Source organism: Tyto alba, unplaced genomic scaffold, assembly GCF_018691265.1.
Source record: "Tyto alba isolate M040663 unplaced genomic scaffold, T.alba_DEE_v4.0 Super-Scaffold_1000006, whole genome shotgun sequence".
NCBI classification, from domain to species: domain Eukaryota; kingdom Metazoa; phylum Chordata; class Aves; order Strigiformes; family Tytonidae; genus Tyto; species Tyto alba.
The window spans coordinates 820,925-844,943 of NW_024881272.1; the positions used below are offsets into that span (position 1 = coordinate 820,925).

General features: G+C 34.6%; 1 protein-coding gene across 2 annotated transcripts in view; it reads left to right on the forward strand.

Moving 5' to 3' along the window:
* Positions 1-24,019, forward strand: part of BRINP3 (BMP/retinoic acid inducible neural specific 3) — a 226,624-nt gene that overhangs the window by 182,135 nt on the left and 20,470 nt on the right. For both annotated transcript variants that reach the window (XM_042807860.1, XM_042807866.1), the window contains exon 7: positions 2,367-2,589. In XM_042807860.1, the coding sequence (XP_042663794.1) occupies positions 2,367-2,589 (223 nt within the window). The remainder of the gene's footprint in view (positions 1-2,366; positions 2,590-24,019) is intronic.

Sequence of the window (24,019 nt, forward strand, 5' to 3'; positions counted from 1 at the left end):
CATGAAACTGAGTTTAAGTAGATATACCAGTGTCTCAGAAGAACAGAAGGGAAATGAGAAGTTAGTGATTAAAACAGGTCATCAGGAATGTGGCTTTTGGATCTGATCCTCCCTAGGTGTATTAGTACACTTCTCTGAAGTCAGTAGAGCTTGGCCGATTTATACAAACAGCGGATCTGTGCTTTGCCAAAGAACATAACTTGTAACAATTCAGTTAACCATATTTCCTATTTTTTTTTTTTTTTAAACTATCAGTTTGTTAAATTTGAAAATACACTCTTTAGGCTTGGAAGGCTTTACTAAGCCAAGGGGACTGTGCCTCCTCTAGACAAGCCACACTTAACCCTCTTTCACAGCATCTGTGCAAGCTTTGAAGGGAAGTGAGGACTGGGAAGCGTAGTGTGAGGAGACAAAGACATAATTGCCACTTGGGAAAGGGAAAAGAGGGAACTGGCTTTCCCAAAACTACTCTAAGGCTCACGGAGATGCTCATTTGGTTATGAAGAATTTATTAAATACTCATATTTGTTCCAATTATTAAGCTACAAAACCAGAAACAGATACTTGCTCTTTTTGGACAGAGGATGAGAACCAACTTCTTAGAGAAAATTAGGGAAGGGAAAAAGCAAAATGTAAGACTCTTGATAAAATAAAGAAGTTTCTTTCCTTGGTCCTTTTATCTGTACCCAGAAGCAGCAGAGGGACAGTGGTGCCATCCTCAATGAGACAATAATGGTCAACCAATAAAAGAGGAAGGCATGAGAAGAAAATGAATAACACATTGCCAAGGAGCTCCCAGATGAATTATTAAAACTACTTCATTCAATATAAAATCTATATAAAATATAAAATATTCTATATAAAATATAAATATTGACTCTTGTCTTTCATTTTTTACCTTCCAGAAGACCTTTCAATGCCTTTTGTCTTCTGACATATCTTCACCCATCACAGAAAATACTATGCCAAAATAGAGCTATTGTATTTCATCATGGCCCCGTTTCCCTCAGAATGTGGACGAGGGTCATTCTGGCTCATTTAGAAAAGATCATTCTTCTCTACCCATTAAATAGAAAATATTGTTACCTTCTTTGCGTAAAAATATTAAAAAATCTAAATTACAGCTAAAGTTAAACCCCAAAGACTTACAAACAATTATGGTAATGGAGTATTCTTTCATGTGAGCAGACATTTTCCCCAATCAACCCTCTCTTATGAGCAACCTAAAATTATGTTAAATATTATGATTAACTCTAGTTTTAAAATGGAGGTTACTTCAGTCAGTTGGATCATTGCATTCACATAGACAGCTGAAGTGTAGACTAGTCAAAAGTAGCATGTGGCAGAGTGAAAGCCAAACTGTGGGATAAGTGACTTCACTGCAGGAACAAGCTGAAAGAAAAAATGGAATGTGAAGGGTGGGAGGATAGCAGCCTCCAGGAAGGCAGACAGGAAAACATATTGATATATAGAAACAAGAAAGAAAAAAGGTAAACATGTTCACTGAGGTATGCTACTCATTTTCTCATTTTTTCCCCAGCAATTAGAGCCTTTTAAAATGGAAATTTATTTAGGTTCAAAACTTATAAATCAACTTGTAAATTATCCTATTTTTGCATATAGACTCACTGATTAATAAAATTCTATTAATAAGATTCAGTCTATGTATCTTATATGGACTAGGCTACCAGAACAAATCACAAACCATAGGATGGTCACGATAAGAGTGATCATATGATTTAATAACTCCTTTTTATCACTTTAGAGATGGGGACATGAATCAAAAAGAAGTTATGGTGGACATTTTTGAAGTGTCAAAGTGCCATAAAATGCTTTGAAAGGCTCCATTTCAATTCTAAATACTTTTGAAAGTCTGATTCTTAATGGCTTGTGTCAGGTGAAATAACATGCCTAAAAGAGAGCTGGACTGTAAAATCACATTCACTTGCATTTCCTAAGTACTGGAATATACTCCTTTTAATACAATTTCCTACATTCTCCAAATGAGTCAATATGCATTGATCTTTAAATTCATATTTACCTTCAGATCATAGATTTGGAGGTAAGAAACTCTGATTCTTAATTTATCTTAGTATTATCCAGGTTGAGAAGTAGGCAGTGCTTGTATTTGTTTTAATGTCAATTTAAAAAATATTTTTAAATAACAGGCTTTTGCTGTTTTTATTCTAATATTACCAATAAATGTAGTTAGCTTTGTAATTGGAAAGAGTTAAAATGTTCAATTTTAAATTGCAAAAGTTCAAGTTTGAAAAAAGTTCAAGGAAAAACAATTTAGAAGTTCTTTTTTTTCTACAACAGTAGACATACCTGCAAACTTAAAGACTTTTTTTTTTTTTTTTTTTCAGATGAATTCAAATTATTTATGAAAAGGCTGCCCATGAATTATTTCCTGAACACAACTACTGTAATGCATTTGTGGACAATGGATTCTAATTTTCAACGTCGCTATGAGCAACTAGAAAACAGCATGAAGCAACTCTTCCTCAAGGCACAGAAAACTGTTCACAAGCTCTTTGGCCTTAGTAAGAGATGCCATAAACAGCCACTCATCCGCATGCCAAGGCAGAGGTAAGAAAGCCTATGAAAACCCAGGAAAGCCAAACTGCTGTCTTGCCACAAAAATTTCCTTAAGGGCATAGATGTTAGAATGTGTACAGCATCTGGTACATGCACAGTACACAATCTTTATATTCATAGGAGCTGAACAATCCCAGCTTTCAAAATTGCTCTATTCTTTTTTTCCAAAATATGATGGGAAAGGTCAAAATAAAGCCTGATTCGTGTATGACTGTGTATTATGTGAGGCAATTTAAAAATAACATGAGCATACAGATTCATCCCACTTGGTCTGTCTCTGTTTTACAAAACCATATTTTCAGTGGACCTTGGCCAAGTGTAACAGTGCCAAATAATTGTATACTGAATACTGAATACCTATTCTGAAGCAAGCACAGCTATTTTAAGAACTTTCCAGGTCATTATACAGTATATACTACATATTATTGATTTCTTGTCTCATCTGTCAGATATGAATTAGATTTGACAGGATGCCTAAGGAAAGAAAACAGAAGTGTTTTAGTCCTTCGTAGAAACAGAGAGATCCTGAAAGCTAGCTAGTCAAATCTATATTAACATAAAATGGTTATAGTTGATTGCTGACTGAAAATTGCTTTATTGAAATTAGTGGGATGACACTGGAGTAAATCTGAAATGAATGAGTTTTTAAGGATGTTATTCTTCTGAGCGCAAGCATTGTGGGCCTAGTCTAGTGACTCCTGCATTCAGCATATATCTCCATCAATTTTAAAGAAATCTAGTTAAGGTTCAGTGTCCCAGAAGTGCCAGGGTTACTTTACTCTCCTCTGTTTTCAGCTCTCCTATGGCAAGCTAAGGCTCCATCAATTCCTCTTTGCCTTTTGGTGTCACTTAACCGACCCTTTTTCTTTCAGAAGCAAACAGCTGTTATCACTCTCATGCCCCCTCTTTGTCTACATATTTTGCTTTGTTTTGTGATCTGCTACTTGAAACAAAACATCTATTTTTCACTTATGGGGTCATTTCATAATTAGAAAACATTCCACTGAGAGAGGTTATATATAGTTCTGTAGTGCTTCAACATCATGTTCTATGTTTCTTGGGCATGACCTGAATGAGCATTTTGCCAAAGAGATGATTTAACATGGAAGATTTTAGCAGAAACCCAGATCTTTTTAAAACACAAGAAACAGAATACAGCCTCATATATTTTTTTTTTTTTTCTTTTTATCTCTAACAAAATTTTAAATATTCAGGTCTTCCAGAATAACCACTATAAGGTTTGGGGCAATCTTTGGTATAGATGAACTGAGATATAAAAAGCAAAGATCAGTTGAAATGATGGATTAAAACACACCTTTCTTGTTAGATTAAGATCTTTGTTTTTCGAATGCAGAACTTTTGAGTTTACAGTTTATTTGTTAATAAAAAGATGCAGTACTACACACACACAAAAAAAAAATGTGGCCAGGCTGGAGAGGGCCCAGAGAAGGGACACAAAGATGACCAAGGGACTGGGCAACCATGTGAGGAAAGGGTGAGAGAGTTGGGTTTGTTCAGTCTTGAGATGAGAAAGCTTAGGGGAGACCTTATCTCCGTGTTCCGGCATTTAAAGGGTGGCTACAGAGAAGGTGGAGTCTCCCTTTTTACAAGGACTCCCATGGAAAAGATGAGGGGTAGTAGGTACAAGTTACTGCTGGGGAGATTCTGATTGGAAACAAGAGGAAAAATTTTCACAGTGAGATCAATCAGTCAGTGGCATAATGTCCTCAGGGAAGTGGTGGAATCCCCAACATCGGACAGTTTTAAGATTCAGCTGGACAGAGTGCTGGGCCATCGTGTATAGACTGTGTTTTTGCCAAGAAAGATTGGACTGGACGATCCTTAAGTTCCCTTCCAATCCAATATTCTATGATTTTATGATAATAAATTTTACTAGTGATAAGTTTGCCTCTTTTATAGGGACTTGTTCTAAACTTTCATAACAGTTTCACTTTGTGATGCATCTCTAATTTAGGAATATCATAATTTACTTTTAAGATAATTATGTCCTGTTTTAGTGACTGCCCTAACTTTTTTCTAGTCAGTAGAGAGGGAGATCGGACTTATGATGACATGATGATGATCAATAGATGGCTCAAAGATCAGTGCTAAAGGGAGATATGGGTATACTTAGCCAGTGGGATGCATTTGATAAAGGAGAGCATTTTCAAAGGCTGGATTCCATCTGACTATTTGGGAAAATTGCGTTCTGACATCAAGGCTTTTATGGATGATAAGAAGAGCTTTAAACTGAGAATTGAGAGGAAAAGGTCAAAAGAAACTGGTTTAATTTCCAAACCTGGTTAAAAAAAATCTGATAGACCAAGATACATGCATGGATAAATGAATATCAGTGATGAAAAGATGGATAGTGATGAGAAAGTAAACACTGGTATTGATAGAATAGTATCCAGGCACTTCTCATAACGTGAGTAGTATCCAAAAAAAGTACTGAAGTTTTTTATACAGGTGCTAACAAGTAAACTGGGCTAACAGGTCAGCACACAAATGAATATCAGGTGATGCAATATAAAATGAATACTCGAGTAATGCAATAGAGACACATGAATTATTGCTCAGACTGTAAAAACAGTCATTTCAGCAGAATGTAAATGGAATAATAGAACCAAAACCAGGTACTAAAAATTCTTGTGTTCTAAAAGCAAAAATCACAGCTTCATGTACTAGTGGTATTCTGGGCTCCAAAGAAACAAGAAAGGGGAATTGGACCAAAAAGTAATTCTTTCCAAAGGCTCTGACACCTTCAGATTAGTGTTTGGGCTCTGCTGTTGATAGTTAAGGATGAATTTTATTATAGAAAGAGAAATTAGACAGAGTTAATGGAGATATAAATACTAATTTAAATTGTATTTTATGGACACTTGTCTTTTCAGATACAGATTAAAGAGCCAATGATTTAGTTTTTAATAAAGGTCATGATTCTGGCAGTGAGTAAAAACAAAGTAACTTTGCTGATGTTTAATTTTACACTGTATTTTGCAAGTCAATAGAAGATATATAGAAAGGATTTTTAAAGGAATATGTCAAAAGTGGGAGCTGGTTTTCTCTTTAGATGAAGCTGGGAGGTATGTCTTATAATTCATGAAAACTTTCTATGAGACTGAGTTTTATAGGGATTTATCTACATAGTTTGCCAGAAATTGTTTCATCACACTAGAAGGAGCTCCCACATACAGTCAAGTTTATAATTAATTACTGAAAATACCTGTCTCTTCTCTGGCCTTAAAATTTTGTTACTGAACATGAAACAAAATGTTGCTTGGTGATTTTTAAATGGGATTCAATTAACCAGTTAGACAGAATTGCTTTCAACTTTTTCCATATTTCCTGAAGAACCAAGCCACTTAATAATCATAAGTGTAAATTTCATTTATATTTTCATTTTCTAATCCTTGAACCAAAATACCATTGAATCCTCTCCTAACGTCATTGTTCATAGTAGAAAAGAGTCAATTAACTTGCAAGTTAAAGAAACTACATTCCCCTGTCTCCTTTTTAAACAGTTTATATTCTTCAGCTAGAATAATGTATAAATAGTTCTCTTTCAATCTGCACTAGGGATCAGAACAATGTCTTTTTTACTGCAGCACTTTGGTATACACTGGGGATGGGAACAGGATTGCTATTTTTATTTTATTCTGTTCATTGCAAATCTTTTCAAGTTCCAGATGTTCTTCCCAGATTTTAAGCTTTCTTTCATTAACATGAAACAGATCATTGTTCCTTTTCCTGAAAGTCAAATTATGCCAAGATGCATCAAGAGTCTGTGGATTTCCATTATAAACTGTTATGGTACTGCTGAGTGTAACTTTTAAAATTCACCTAAATTAATCAATATATTTTCTGTAATCATTGAAGTATTTACTGGCTGTCTGAGTTCAAAGAAAAAATATCAACTGAAAATTCAAAATTAACAAGGAGCACAGAAATTGCTATGTAGATAATCTGTTCCCATGTTGCATATAAGGTTGGAATGATAAAACATTCAATTTCAAGACATAAAGGGAAAAACAAGTTTAAAAAAAATGCACTCTGAAAGAGAAACTTGGTATTCTGTGGAATAATGCTGCCAGGTCAGCTGCTCCATGAGTTTGAGGCTCTGCTGCTTCAAAAAGCTTGAGTGATTATTACTATCGTTCTCATTTCATTGGCACATCAGCCTTAAAAACTTGCAGTGTCATATGGTCACTCATTGTGACTGCTTGGCCAGAGTGCCCTGCATGCTGCAATTGTTATTCCACTAGATGGCCAGCTCTTGCTGCAGTTTTTGTACAAGAGGGTTACTGAAACACTGCTCATGGCACAACACATTCTGCTTTGCAGGAATCAGTAGGTGCTGTAAAATGTATATAGCAGGGTTGTTGAAACAGTGCTAGGAGCACAATACATTTTGCTTTGTAGGAACCAAGATGAGCTGTAAAACCATATGTCTGCCCTAAACTCATCATGCATAGTTCTGTATTAGGACCGTGAGATGTAAGGAACTCTTGTTAATCTTTGGAAGCAGTTTGCATACAGTATCTGTGGTCTAGTATATCTGCTCTGAGAACAGAATTGAAAGATGTGATTTGTCAGTGCATAACCTCATGTTAACATTACCTTCGGACTGAATCTTCTAATTTTTCAAAGACAAAATAAGTGGAGGGAATAAAGAAATAACAATTTTACTCGATAAGGACGTCCATAATAGGGCACTAGCTCACATATTTTTACTCGATAAGGACGTCCATAATAGGGCACTAGCTCACATATGGCAATGGGAAGAAGTAGCAAGCAAAGCTGTGGTTATATGTTTGTCACTGTGTTATGGGGAGGGAAAACTGGTTTTGTTTCTGTTTTGGTTAACATGACAGCAAGATTTCTTTTCAAACCATTGTTCAAACTATATGTTGAGAAGATGAAAATCACAGGAACAGAAGACCCATTCTTGCCAATGAATTCCTGTCACCGAAATTCCTGATGTGAACCAGCACTGAGGGTAAGCAGGCACTTAAATCCACCCAAATTATGGAGCCAACATGAGAAAACTGGAATATCTATGCTCAAGAGCATAAAAGAAATATGAGCTGTGCTGGTGGAGAAGGAGAATATTCACTTTCTTAAATATTTTTCAATAAGAATGTCAATGATTTACAGTGATTGGATTTAATATCAAAATGTTACTGAAAGACATTGAAGACAGGGAAAAGCTTTCATTTGTTCTTTCAGAAGTACCAGTTTAGCACTTGATTTCATTCTTTTCTGTCATTCAAATTGGTTCTTTGGCTAATGTTATCCATTTGAGTGAATGCACTCAGTACAGTATATTGCTATATGTACAAACCTTATTTGTATGCAGCTTAAATCACTTTGTAATGAAAAAGCATCACTTGAGGACAAATTTAACCAGCACAATTTGTGACTTAATAAAGACATAAACAAAAATATTAAAAGGAGAGATGTAATGTAAATGCAACAATAAGCCAGTGGAAAAAATTACATCTTCCTTGTCATAATAACAAAATGGAAATCTGCTGCAACAAACCACCACTGACTATTATGAGCAACTCAAGTAAATAAGAACTTTAATTTTAAAAGACCAAGGTACAACACTTGCACACAAAAGCATGTGGTCTTGAATAAAATGTCAGTATTTTAATTTTTTAAAAGGCTGGATGCTTAATATTATCATATAATTCACAGTGAAGATGCTGGTTATACCAATAGTCTAGCCAGTTTTTTAAAGGATTTTATTCTGGTAACGCAAGCTGAAAGCAAATATAGACAAAACTACTTAATAACATTTTAAAAATATTTTAATTAAAAATTTTTGCTTCTGAAAGGAAAGCCATTCTTAGCAGCCTTATGTTTGAAGCATGTCCTTATCATCATAAAAGATTTTTTTAAAACCCCATACTTTGAAGATAATGTAGACTTAGTAGGAGTTCATCACCAGAAGCAGTGAATGGCTGCATCAAACAGAAGAGTTGCAGAAAGAATTCTGGTTTTCAAAACCAGAATTTATTATGGAATTTCCCACAGAATGCACCACAGGCAGCTGTAAAGGGATGAAGAGCCATGAATTTTCATTTTCTCATTTTTATCTTCTTTTGAATTTCACAGAGCAAAAAATTCACATGTCTTATGAGCACAACAGGATCTGAATACTGTGAAAACACTTCAGAGAAGGAACTTGTATCTTAGTCTTCTCTTCAGTCCATATGCCAAAAAAAGATTTAAGATATCTGACTTTTTTATAGTATCTGTGACACAGTCCATCAGAATACTGAGGCCTTGAAACCTGTTTTCATCAGAATGCTTCAGAATGAAATAAACACCAAAAAAAAAAAGATAGTGTAGATTAATCCCATGCCCTAAGGAATTTACACAGTATTAGTTCCTTACATCCCAAAGTTGATTATCAGCTTCTTTGGATTTCTTTGCTATAAGTATAATTGATTCATGGGCACAAATTTACTAAGGAATAAAATCTTCTGCCAAGAAATCCACAAAGTTCAATACATGGAAGTTTCACAGCACATCAACAGAGATTTTTCTTTTCAAAGCACATTTGTGGCATTGGATGTACGGGGAAAAATCTAATTATACATCACTTAGCAGACTGCCAGAATGAAGGTGAACAGTGAGTCTAAATGAAAATTGTCCTACAGAAAGACAGCATAAGGCAGCAGAAGCTCAGGCTGGGTCTAATATATATGATGCTTCTGAACAAGAAGTGCTAAACAAGCAATATTCTGTCTGGTTTTGGAACATCTCCTTTTAATAGAGTACAGTGTATCATAAAGATGTTTCTAAACAAAAATTGTTCCAAGAAAGAACAAAGAAAAATGTACTTAGAGTGCATGTCATTTTGTGCTATAAAAAATACCAGAAATTTTTTTGATCTGCTTCAATTAAGATATTTCATGTGGGAGTTAAAAATGGATTTGCAAGTTTCAATGTAATGGAATGCCTCTCCGGTGAAAACTTTGATTTGACCTAACACACCAGATGCACATTGAAAGTTGCATGCCATAGAAAAAGAAGGTGATAAGAAGAAAGTATGTGAGATAAAATGAAGGTCAGTTTGGCAGTGGTTGCTTTATTAAACCGAATAATAAGTTTGCATCTTTTCTGAAAGGAAATAAAATGATCTGCTTTGAGGTGATACCTTTAATTGGATTGGGGATTAGAGTTATTTAAAACTAACGTGACAGACATAAAAATATGATATACAGGCCTGCAAATAGAAGGTCTGATAACAATGACAAGCTAAGATAAACTCTTGTGTATATGTGTGTTTTCACACATATTTTAATAGCTGTATATACATAGGAGCAGACTGCTCTTAACATCTGTCCTTGTAGCACGTTTTCTCTCAAGGAGATTTGGATTTCTAATGTTGCAGCACTTTATTACTTTCTCACAGAAGCTGTTCTTGATCACATGCTATACATGAAAATTTCTCCAGCCTCCCCACAACTCCACTTTTGATTTTTTTGATGGATAGTAACATTAAATTGAAGTAATTTCACCATATCATAAAGTGCTACTAGTGAAACTAGTAGACAGGATATATTAACGTCACAGAGCAGGAGTATGCCTGTTTCCATTCTCTGGAAATACTGTATGTGCAATATGTGAAATGAACTCACATCTCATGCTAATATTTGTTCTTTTTAAAGTATGGACTACTTGCCAGTGTAACTGTACCCTAATAATAGTGTTTTAGCAACCATTTTTTACATTTTGTCACATGATGCAAACTGTTAAAAAAATAAAATCATCTTAGCAGGAATCATCTGACATGAAAGGAGTTATACCAACATAGTATAATATGTTATGATACTAATTTAATATTGCAGAATGTTGTATTACACCTTGTTCTGAGACTTGCAATACTAAAATATGATTACTGAATCATTAACCACTATTAGAGTACTGGTGCACTGGCAATCAGTCTCTACTTTAAAAGGACAAAGCATTGGCTTGAGAGGTGTGACTTCATTCCATTTATTGCTCATATATTTTATAATAGTGCTGAATATTCAGTCAACACCTCAGAGGAGACAGTATTCAGAAGTACAACAGCAGAAGATGACTCAAGAAAATCTTTTCACTCAAGAAGAATGACCACTTTAGTGTCCCTCTCTTTCTTGTGGTCTCTCTTCTAAGAGCAACAGGGAGGTAGGAATGGAAATCCAATGTTCCTTTGAAAGACTAATTTCCTCTATACAGTCCAGTTCTGAGATGGGAAAGTTGAGCTCAATTTCACCCTCTCCCTCATTAAACAGTATGTAGAGTACCCATATTTTTTAGATCTGCTAACACTCATTCCACTAAAAATTGCCTCTGTCCCTTCCACTTACCAAAACCCCTTGCTGTTTCCAATCCAAATGTCCAAACTTTTTTTTTTTTTTTTTTTTTCCCCCAAGCAAATTTTGTAATGCAATTGGTGCTATCAGTACTGGATCCTGAAAAATTGAAGACAATAAAACACAAACAGTTTAAATAGCATTTTAATTTATAACCTTGTAGTATTGAAAAACTGCAGATTAAGAAGAAGCTGTTGCATAATTTCAGCTATAAAGATACAGTATCTGGCACATTTAATCCCCAGTGTAGATCTACAATACTGAGGGGCTTGCTTTTGGCCTTTTGTTTTTTTACTGTGACCAAGCTGCTGTAAAGGACCTTCCTTCAGACCAAATTTAAAGATATCTTAATCACCTATCCACATAAATCACTTGTAGAAACAACATCAAAGCCAACACTGTGGTGACTCACAAGGCTTGAAAGCCTACACTTTAAAGTAATTACTTGACATGTGGATAGATTCTGGTACATATTTCTGGACTAGGCAGCTTCTGTTTGCTCCTGTCCTGATGACCGTCTGTCTTTGTAATCATGACATGTGACATGATGGCCATGAACCTCTCTATATAACACCCTCCACACCTTCAAGCATCATGATAATGTATATCAGAAATGTAACTGGAGATCAGGCAAGGACACCAAGGTGAGATACTGGATCCTAGAACACCCTGGGCTTTAGGATATCACCAAATTCATAAAGCTGCAGCATATTCCAGATTTCACCTGTATAATAAGATCATATTTGAGCATTGTTTTATCTGATCCAGAATAGTATAAAATGTACCATAAGGGCATGTCTTTTATCACCTATGACTTATTAAGACTGAAGAAAAATAAGAAAGAATGATCTTTGATAGTCAGTCTCCAGCATCAGGCTTCCTCTGTGGAGTCACCAAAGTCCCTCTGTCTGTGCCCACCATAGTACAAGGCTGACAATAGGCTGACAATATCACATCTCCATTGCTCTCTTTTGTCTATTGTGTTTCTTTAGAGTGTTACACAGACTGTTTCTCGCTATGTGTTTTTACAGCACGTCACAGTGGGGCCCCAGTCTCAGCTTAGGCTGGGATAAATTGCTGTAACATAAATGCTTTTTTGGTCTGTGCTATTAAAAGTAAAAATGTGTCTCCTCTGTGGGAAGGTGTTATTAATGCAGAGCACAAGAAAGCTTTGACATGAGTGAAAAATAAAAGAGAAGTTGAAAGTTGGACTTGTGGGGAGTGTGGGGGTATTGTTATGCATATCCATATTTCAGGCAAAACCTTTCATCACTCTGATGCCTCACTTTGACAAAGAGGTTTCTGCTTCTCAGGTCATGTCTGTGAGCACTCTGAAAACAAGCTTTTCAGGCTCTGAATTAGAAAAACTTCTCAGTTAAACAAGTGAAGAAACTGTGAGACGTGCATTGATGTAGAAATGGACACATACAAGCAAGGGTCTTCTATTTCTCACTTGTGTTAAGTCATATGGAACTTACTCTGTTAGCTCACTCAGAAGGCAAGATACCAGCTCTCCAAGGGGACATCAAATGCCAGACTTTAATCTTCAGGGTTGTTCCTCAAGTCACCTTAGCTAAAGATATATAATAGATTTGTCTTTAGATAAATTTGAAGATTGGATAGTTTCAGTCCTGCAGACGATGGGTTTTCAAGATTTTGATTTTTAAAAATGCTTTGAAAAATGTTGTAAGCCTGTATCTGAATTGTTCATATTGTCTCATGTCTACTCTTTTGTTCCTTTTTTAAAAAAGTAAATCCTTTGTTTCCAAATTGCAGAATGCATCAATCCCATTTTGTCTTAAGTGATTCCAAATGACATAGTTCTAGGAACAAGTTTCCTATGAGTCCAATATATACAGATATGATCATGAAAAGACTTAACTAAAGCTTGATATGGCTGTTTCGTACTATGCCATTCTTCCATTAGCAACATGAAGAAAGAAATATCACAGCTTCCAGGTCATTCAAAGTTAGTAATTCTTTCTTATTTACAGCCTATTATGTCTTTTATAAACCAAAAATACATTAATTTTTCGTGTAACATGTTGTCTCTATTTTCTTATGTGATCTTGATAAGAACAAAATAAATTAATAGAAAGAATAAGGTGTATATTGAAGGGTAAAGGGTAGGGAGAAATTCAATTTTTCTGAAATTAAACTGCTAGATAAAAAGTCGGTTTGTGCATGATTGCTGTGGATACTGTCAAAGGTAGAGTAATTTATGGACAGAAACACTAGGAAAAAAAAAGATATACAACCATAGTTAATTTTGGAAACAAAAAAAACTCTGAAAAATTAAAAATTTCAAATTATTAACTCAGTACTGGTATCTTATACATAAAGCTGTATTCAGGTTGGCAAAGACAATGTACCGTTTGTTTACCCCAAAGAATACGAAGTAGCAAACTCAACATCTCTACTGACAGCATTGACATGACATGAGCTAGAAACTGTCTTTGCCCCCTCTCCTTGACCTTCTCCCTTCCTGCCTTCCCCAGTTTCTGAACGACACTCCAGAGGTGCCAGGCAGACAGCTTGGAAGCATCCAGCCCTCTGATGTGCTCCCAGAGAGACAGGATCGGTAGCAGGCCCAGGCTTGCAGTGTCTTGCCAACTTGTCTCACCTTCCACTGGGAGGGATGATAGCTGGAGGGTGTAAAAGCAAGTCCATGATAAATAATAAACTCCGTAGTGTTTTATTCCTTGTCTTCTCGGCTGAGAGCATTGGCAAGGGCACCAGTTGTGGTGGTGATGTGTGCTGTGTGGACAGATGTCATCCAGGGAAAAGCTTTATTGTTCAAGTGTTCACCTCATATTTTGTGCTGTCAGAACATTTACATTTCTGACAGATTTCTTATAAACTTAATGTAGCTCAAGGGCTCCATGCAGAGATCCCAGCTAACACAAACTAACTCCAGAATTTTCAGTTCAACATATGTCTGGTATGTGGCAATATCTAGTGATGTATAACCTTGTTTCTGATATGAATGTACTCAACTTTGGTATTTTTTCTATCTTAAAAGGTATTCCAAGTATTTAATAAACAGTAGATTATCATCTCTTACTCTGGGTAATGGAGTTAGAAAAATTTCAAGAGCAGGTTCTGCTATCCTTATTCAGGTTGACCAAGTTGCTTGTAGCTAGAATAGGATCATTTGCTTTCCAAAGAAATTACTTACCAAACAAGACAGTAGAAAATAGAAGAATGACAGAAGTTGCCCATTAGAAATATTAGTTTTCAGTGCAATCATTAACTGCCACGGATGTTTATAATCTGTGAAGAACTTATTATCTTACTGATGTGTAAACTTAGGTCATATGTTTTGTACAGTTCTGGAAAAAAAAAAAAAAAAAAAAAAAAAAATTTGAGACTTTCCATAAGACGTTACTGTACAAAAGGCATAGACCTACATTTGTGCAGTTTTTTTTCCCAGATATTTCCAGATATTTATATTCTTTTGGAAAAGCGCCATAAATATACCACAGAGAATGAATACAAAGCACTGTGTTATCAGTAACATTCTTTAAAAAAATCAATTTTAAAGTCTTTTTTTTTTCAGTCAGGAAACAAGAGCTTCAGGCTGAGAGAATGTAAATGGAATTTTATTTCATCAACAAGTGAAGGACATCAGGTCCTTAAAGAAACATCTGAAATGAAAACAAGATCACATTTCTGTAGTTTCCTTCCTCCACATTCACTGTTCAACTAGTATTTTGGAGCTAAACAGTTGTCTCCATATCCTAGAACTTCATACTGATGAATGACAAAGTCAAATGTCTACATCTGTGTCCTATGACTACAACCCACACCTCAGTGAAGGAAATGGCAGGAAGCTTTTAGTTTTTTCCGTGGGAAGGTTTCAGAATTCATTAGAAGAAATAACATAGGAATCACATCTTGGGATCTCATGTGATCTATCCCACATGGCTGGAGGTCAAGTGCTGATTCATAACATATAATCTATTTACAGATCTAGTGCATGATTTTTTTGGACTCTAAGGCATATTAAAGAGCTACAATCAGTATTGTAGTTTAAAATTGATGACCACAGATCATTAAAAAAAAAATCCCTGAAGTATCAGATGATACAGCACAGCTGCAGAAGATATTAATTCCAATTAATTTGTCAGGAAATTATCTCAGTCATAGTATTATCAGTTTTCTAGAAACTCATATATGGAACCACAGATGATAAGTGTAAAATAAAGGACTTATATATTGCAAGGAGCAAAAGTAATAAAAATTGTTGGCACTTTAGACTGAAGGTGACACTAGTTAATTTTCTAACATATTTTATTTTATTATCTTTAATGACTGACTTCTCTCAATTTTCAAGATATTAAAGAAGATGACCCAAACCAAACCAAAACCTTCTCTGAAATCTATCCAGAATCACCTTCTCTTTGCTTACTTTTCAATAATAAATGAATATATTTGTTCCAAATTCAAGAAATAATAAAAATAAATGCAATCTCTATAGAGTCAAGTTTTTTTCACTGTTTTGAAGCTGCTGTCATATCGACAATAAAATTTATTTTCTCCAGTTTTTAATTAAAAAATAAAAATAAATTTTAATTTATTTTATTATTATTTATTTTCCTTTGATTATCTGGCTTTTTGGTCATTCAGATTCTTAGATAAATTTTTCCCGTTCTATGCATATGATAGGGATGACTTCAATATGCATTCAAACCTCTCCTCATTACATAAAAATGCAGCAGTCAGGATTTGTTGCATCAGTTAAACTTGATGTATAAGTCTTTGTATTAAAAAATAAATTTTGAAAGAAATTAACTTTTCAAAATGCATACCCTTCTAAAAACCAGCAGTTAGAAATCTCTCTCAACATTCCTTAGATTGCGTTCATTAAATTTCCTAAGACTCTCTTTCCTTATTTTAAATGGTGATATTTCCAATAGAATTGGAAATCAAGATCATTATCTTAAACTCTTTTTTTTTTTTTTTTTTTTAAGTTTTCCAAATGTAAGGAACTTCTGGTAGATAGCTAAGAAGAAATCCCAAAAAAATCTTTAATTGACCTTAGAAGATCCCAAAGGCGTCATACCCTTGAAATTGTGCAAGTATTATTCCACACATTTTTGGACAAAGTTGCCTTAATGTTGGAAAAAAAATGGGAACAATAACTGATGATTTTTTTAATCTAAGTTGAAAGCTTACCATCTGTGTAGATTGCTTTATCACTGTATTTTCTGCAGAAAGCACTACTGGTTTAGATAATTCCTGGAGTGATGACTAAGATACAGTATAAATATAAATGAGATAGTTGGCAAATATGTCCAAGATGTGAGCAAGGTACTGTGAAATGGATAGCTAAGCTGCTGACTGTGTTGTCCCTAATGTTTCTCTACAAAACTTCAGTTAAATAAGCTCTGAGTAGAGACCAATGTAGCAAATCCCAAGACAGCATGCAGACTTTCTGTTTCATCAATTTAACCCTCAATACATTGCAAAACACTTGAGTAACATTTTCTATCTTGCTGAGTCCAGTCCACAGTTTAATGAATTTTGCCACTGGTATGAAGTTGTTCAACATTAAGTGATTTTTTTATTTCTTCTTCTGACCATCTGCTGCATATGTAGATTACTTATCTATGTATATCCACATTTAGATATAATGTCAACTGCATTGGAGAGAAAACATTTTACTTGCGGATTGAGTTGAGCAAAATTTCATAAAAGCTGGAATCCTCAGCTTTGAATGGTAGAAGCAGAGAAACAGGTTTCCATCCATGAATATTTAAAAGGAAGTCTATACAGGATATCTGCATCTGTGCTTCTAAGTGTTGCTGTAACTTGGGGTTGGATTAACTTCAAAGATAAAAATAGACCCTCTGTCTATGAAAGGCAAAATTTCTCTGTACTGAATAAAGATTAGTGTCCTGACAGAGAGGAGTGAAGCTTTATAAAGAAGTTTTCTATAGGAGGCACCTGTGAATCTTGGCAAATAATGATTCCAGAGCCTGTTTCTTCTTTTTGCTGAATAGCAGACAGTCATCTGGTTATAGAGCTCTATAGACAAATTCAGATGAATGGCTCCATGCAGTTGTGAAATCGATGACATTGCAAGTCTCACAGACTATGGGATCACACATCTCACCCAAACTTGCAAATATATCTTACAAAAAAACCATTTTTAATCTATTTGTCTTTGAAGTTTGCAAGAGCATTCACTATATCCTTTTGATCCTTTGTGTGAAGGTGATAATGAAATGGAACCAATATTTTGTGTGTGTAAAATTCACATAATTTTTATGTAATTCCTAGTTTAAATGTCTAGTCATGATAGTAAGTAATGCTTGCAGATCATAATCCCTAATCATTGATACAAAATACACACATGTACAGAAATATAATGAATAAAACTAAGGTGAATATTTGCAGAACTCTCTCTTCAACAGAACTGTACAAATTCCCTTAAAAATTTTCAAGCAGAACTTAAGCACACAAGTTAAAATGCACAAAACTTTGCCTCTTAAAAAAAAAAAAAAAAAAAAAAAATCATTGCTTAAATCCACCCCCAGGAATTTTATAAAACTGTCCTGACTTGTGGATTCTGCTTTTGCACTCTAAGAAGCTTTGTTTTAGGAGGGTACTCATCCCTCTGAGTTATAGCACTTTCGACACTTTGCAAGAAAAGGCTCTATTTCACAACATTTCCTTGGTTCTGATCTGAGGTGTTGCCTTGATGACTAAGTAGAAAAATGGAGTTCCCAACTATCAGATAAAAAGTAGTAGCTAGTTACTGTAGTTTTCTCTCTTTCTGACTTTATTACATACTCCTTTCTAGACCTGAACTCAGTTGCTTGATCACAATTCAAATCCAACATCACATCAATGCTGTCAGCTCCAGGAAAGAAGAGAACATGTCCAAGTGTTTCCTTGTTTGCACTCTTACATCTGCAAGCTTCCCTAGACCTAATAAGATTTTAATGTATTTATTGGTAACATCAATCTAGCATGGATTCATTCTTTTGAATCCCAAATAATCTAATCCTTTCTCCCTGCAATGATGTAGGTTACCTGCTTACTGTTATTTGTGCCCGGTATCCTCATGGAAAAATACAGACACTAAATCAGTTCAGATAATCTGTAAAGGAACAGAATCATTGAACTTTTTAAATTTTATTTTCAGTTTTTAATTTTTGTGGTTAACACTTTATATTCAGGTATGGAAGCTGGTATACTTCTGAGGTTTCTTTTGCTTGCCTGGATTTTTAGGCTGTTCTGCATATGTTGTTGACATCAGAAGGTGCTGAATTAACATTTCCACTGGAGGACAGGAAAAGATTGAGTGCTTAATTTCTTGAGAAGATAGCTTTTAAAATGCGGTTAAGGTGTGCAACTGCCAGCATTAAGGCACCTGAATGGCAGTAACACTTTGCATACTTTTAAGCTGTAAAGTAAAACTGAGTATGATTAATGGGATGGCTTTACACATAACAGCGCAGCTGGGGATTGTGTTATTTTATATTCATCTTCCAAACTCCCATAAAAGTAGATTATTGTAGCATAGCACTTCTGAATAGTTACATGATGATTGGAGTGTTAACAGCTCCCATGTTCTTACAAAAGGAAATATATTGCATAGAAACTCAGTCTTCCTCTCTGGAATTCACCCTTCAAGGAGGATGAGGAATATAAAACACTGGGACGATCTTTAGGGGACATTGGGGTCATTATAAAGATATTGTAAGAGATGTAAATATTTGGTTGAGTGTGGGAGTACATGAACAGAATATTTGCTTAACTTCTGTGGCCCAGGTGGATGGAGGAGAGGTTAAGGGCATGACTGGGGCAGGGGGCATCTGGCAGTTGGGCACCAGTGCTCTGAGTACCAGTATCATGGTTGTTACTGTACTTCACGGTGAAGGGATTAGCCACAAAACCATGACTATAGTATGTAGAAAGTGCCCATGTATTTTTAAGGATCAAGAGCATATTCCTTCAGTGTCATGTCTGAGCCTGAAGAGATGACCCAGAGTGTCTGTGGTACTGGTAGAGCATCCATGGTAGGACCTGTGCACGAGCACCTGAATAACCTTGAACAGCAATAGAGAGGTGATAGTGTATTAACAACGTTGGATAAAAAGGGTATTTGGCATATGGTTTTTATTGCCAGCTAATTACAAGACAAAAATTTGCAAGCACCTAAATTCTGCTGAAACTCAGTTGGCATTATAATTGCTGCTATGCGTCATATGAAATCTCACTCACAAAGGAAGTTCATTTAATGGGCTGCCTGCATCAGCTGGAAGATACTGATCTCACAACATAAGAATAAGAGTTCTCCTTTATAATGACTATCCAAATTAAGATTTTTTTTATAACAAATGAAATTTTCCTTGATAAATAGTTTTTTTTTTTTTTTATTTTTTCAGAGATTTTATTATTTATGACCAGTTGAGTCACAAGAAGATAAATTTCTTATTGTTTAGGTTCTCTCCCATTCATTTTTTTCTGTTATTTGTAAGACAGTATAAGTTTACCATTAACAAAATATTAACACTTTAATTTCATTAATTTTAACTATATCCCTAATGAAAAAGATTTAGTTTGATTTCTGCAGCAGCAATCATATTGATCTACAGAATAACTTGCTCTCAGTCTGGTGGGTATCAAACAGATACAGGTACAAAGAAAACTAACAATAAAGAAATTAAAATTTTCTGAAGTTCCTTTACACAAATAAAATTTCTTGAGTATCATTTTAGCTCCTTTTTTTTTTTTCTTTTTCTTTTAGTAACGAATACTATTAATTAAGTCCACATTTCTGAATTCTACGTTCTTCAGCATGTATGTTAAGGACCAAACAAATTTTTTAAGCAGTTATTATCTAAAAAAATTATGATTCAAAAATAAGATAGTTCTGTAATTGTTGAAACTAGTAAGTCCTGTTTCCCTATAAATTAGCCTCTCATTGTTGAATTCCCATGTTAATTTATGCAATATTTGGGCTCACACTGCAACTTAATAGGATCTCCATCCTATGGACTATCTTCTTGTTTTTATAAAACTTGGAGGAATTAAATGTTTTTGATATTTCTGATCTTTTTCCAAATTTTGTAGATATTAGTTGGACACTTCCAAAACTTGTTAGGAGAAATAATGAAGGAATGGTAGACAGGACTGATAGACAGTACTGCTATATAAGATCTGTTTTATTCAGATTTGAAGTGAGAAAACATGAAACATGAAAACAAAACAAACATGAGTGGTTCCTTTAGAGTCCCAAATGACAAAACTTAAATGGCAATGAGGATATCAGAAGTCCCAGCACTAGAAACAAAATTATGAGGATTTTTCCTTAACGAGCATCTCATCTCCTAATTAGATCTGTGTGTGAACATTTGAGAACTTCTCAGTGTTCATATATGATCATGATTTTTTCCTAAAACTCCCTCAATTTTAAATTATTTATGAAGCAGAACATCTATTCACTGCTTTTTCCTTTTCCTTTGAGATCTCTGTTAATTATCAGTACCATCCTTATGGACAAATTTTCATATGATCTTGTTTAAGTTTGAAAAGCAATTACGTGGAGATTTAGGAATAAAAGAAAACAGAAATAGCAAACATACCTCCACATGTGTACACAGTAACTATAACAGTGCTGCAGCAAAATGAATTTTGTCTCTACAGATTCTTGGATATTTAAAGGAATGATCCTTCAAAACCAGCCACATAAACAGTTAATAGGGAATGAAATAGACCACTTTGAAGTTGAATAACAAACAAGCTTTAAAAAGTATAATATCTCAAAAGAAACAGACTGTAACTTTGAATAGACAGATGAAATTGGTACAAACAAATCCCCTTACAATGTAGATGATATAGGAGAAGAATCTTAGTGGGGGTTTTTTGTTTGTTTTCTTTTTTTCTTTTAATCAAACCATCAGGGTAAGATCTGCTAAGTCAAAAATGGAACAATCATTTTGTAATCTCTAAAGTAACAAACAGAAAAAAAATACTATATACATAGTGATCTTGTGGAAAATTGCAAATTTAGCAACAGATGGCAGGAAATGGAATTTGCTATCTTATCAGGACATTAAAGCAGAAAACAGTTGGGGTAAACTTGTTACAAAGGAAAAAAAAACTTGCAAAAGAAAATAGAACAGATACACTAATTCACATTTATAGATTCTATTAAGGACAATCTGTTTTTAATTGAAGAGGGCTTCCTGAGCCTGTAAATGTAGTATGTGTGCTCATCTAAAAAAAATGTTTGCAAGTTATTGTCATGCTGAACACAAGTGCTGCTCATGCACTAAATTAGATTCACTGCTCAGAGCCTACATGACTCTAGTAGTAAAACAGGAGAATCATGAGTAGTATCTGAAACATCTTCACAGATCACTTACATTGTAGTGGATCCTGAGTAGAGAAGCTGCATATTTCTACAGCTGAGCTCAATCAGTGTTGTATTAAAGGTTCTGAAAACATACTATATAAATTACTTATATATTCAACATGGCTCAATGCAATACTAGAATGGTCTGAAATTCTCTCTAAAACAGAGACACATGAGAAAATCATGAGCCATTTTCTGTACAAATGAATGAAGAACTGGTTGTAAGAAAAGACAAATAAATAAAAAATGACTCCCAATGGGTGCATAAAATACAGGGGTATCCTAGGTTTAGGGACACTTCTAAACTTTGGATGATTTATTTTCTTGTTCATTTTTTTGTTGTTTTTTCTGTTTTGTTTTGAGTTTGGTGTTTGTTGAGGAAAGAAAAGGGTATGAAAGATGTAATGCAGTGGTAGTTCGAAGTTCACTGTGGTGTGACTTCATATGACCCTTATAAATAGCTTTGGATCTCTGTCCTTGGTAAAGTATAATTTGGGGGCAGAAAGTCTTATCCATCAATCATTTCTGAAGGAAGATCTCTGCTCAAGGAGAGAAAGAATTGCAGCTATGTCCAGTGTCTGAACTAGTCATTAACAAAAGAAGAAAAAATCATCTTTTAGCCACCCCCTTCTATCTGCTTTGAGGACAACACACTGCTTCCAGCCTCCCCTCCACATAAGAAAGCTATTTCATAATTGTTCTGGGTCTGGAACTAGAATAAGGTATTTCTCATTACAATGTAAGCAATCTATTTTCCTCAATATTTTCCAACTTTCCCTAGAAAAAAATGTTTGTAGGCCATCATTTTTTTATTAGTAATAAATATCCTAGTGATATTTAGAGGAAAACCTGGTCAATCTTATGTGTAGAGGTGTTCATAATTAGCACCCTATTTATCTAATATATTGTAACTCTGTATTCCAAAGAAATCATACATAAATTAAAACCAAACAAAAATTAAATAGTAGTCAAGAAGAAAATAAAAAAAATGCTTTCCAACATTACAAATATGAAAATTTACTGAGGAACAGTATAAGAGTCGAGAACTTTTTTTTTTTTTTTTTTGATGCAACACTGTTGAAGTTAGGCTTCTGCAGAGGGGTTTTAATTTTTTGCTCATCTGCTCTTCATCTTGATTCCATTTTGTCTTGAGTCCATTGGCTCTGTTCCTAAACTGAAGTTCCCTGACTCTAAGTTGTGATTCATGCTTTAACAAAGGGCATGGGAATTAGCTGCTAAAGGGATCCTGTCAGAATTCAGTCTTATTTCTTTCTGCCTTCTGTTCATGTACTTGAGAACCATACTTGACTTCAGGATTACCTGAAGCATAAATACCTTGATTTGGGGTTGGGACATTATGTCTTGTCATTACAGATGTTACTTTTAAACTCATTCCAATGGATTTATGTTTTGCATGCTTAACAGCATCAGCTGAATAGAAGTTGGATAAAAAGCATGCTCATTTTTTCATGGTGCACATTGTAAAAGACCAAAATATAAACTATACTAAACAGTTTAAAATTTAAAAGGTCTGTAAAACAACCTCCTTGACAGCCATGCTTAACTTCAGTATGAAATTTAAAGTAATGTCAGTAGCAAAAAATCAATCAAATTGAAGATCAGTATGTATGAAAAGCAATAACCTCATTGGCAAACAATCAAGTCTTTCTTCCATATTAACCCTTTCCTCCTCTCTTTATAAGTTACTTTTGCTGTAGTATCTTCTTCATATAGAAATTGGGAAATTATTGCAATCCTCAACCTGCACAATATAGTAGGATGCCTTAGAGATTATGCCATGGCACTTCAAGTTTTCTCACCCATCTCAGTCATTTGATCCTGGGAAATTAAATGATCTTAGAGTTCCCAACAAATCCTTTATTTTTGGAGCTATGTGTATGGATATTTAATTCAAGAGTTCAGGTATCCATATGTGGACAGGTAGTCTATGCAGTAATTCAGTCCTATGTGAAAAACAATAATTGAAATGGTTTCCATAGAAACTAAAAACAACCAGTGGAAACAGCTAGATAGTATTAAAAGAATTCAGTCAAATTATATTGGAGTAAATAAGGATTGTTTGCAACATACTACTGTTTGCAAAAACAGGTGGTATTCCAAAATATTTTTAAAATTATGTGCTTGAGCTGTGGCTTCTAGTTAGGCATGTGGTTTCTCACAGGGAAATATTAGGACTACGTAAATGGTTGATCATGAATGTTCTGAAATTAAAAGGGTCCTTTTTACCAATGCCATCACTTTTTGGAGCAGTTCCCTAATGAGGTAAATTAAATAGAATAAGAGAGCAATAAGAATTCAGAAAACAGTAATGTTTGACAGAACTATATTACAACAAGCGGTACAGAGTGCAAAATTCCTGACAGATATAAAGCCAACATTAATTTGTACTCTTTATATCACATGCAGTTTGGCTTTCTGTGAATGAGTATTTGCCTGTTAAGAGTTAACTTCAAAATCAAACAAACAAGCAACATTTGAGCAGGGTCAATTTTTCTTTAACTTTCTGGTAATGTCAATTCTACCTGTAAGCAGCCCTGTGAAAAACACTGGATTATGTGTGGATTTAGGCTTCTCAGACCGTTTGCCAGCAGAGACTGATTGTGTTGCAGAGGCAATGTAATTACTCATCAAGGTGAGAGTGTTTGTGTTGGAG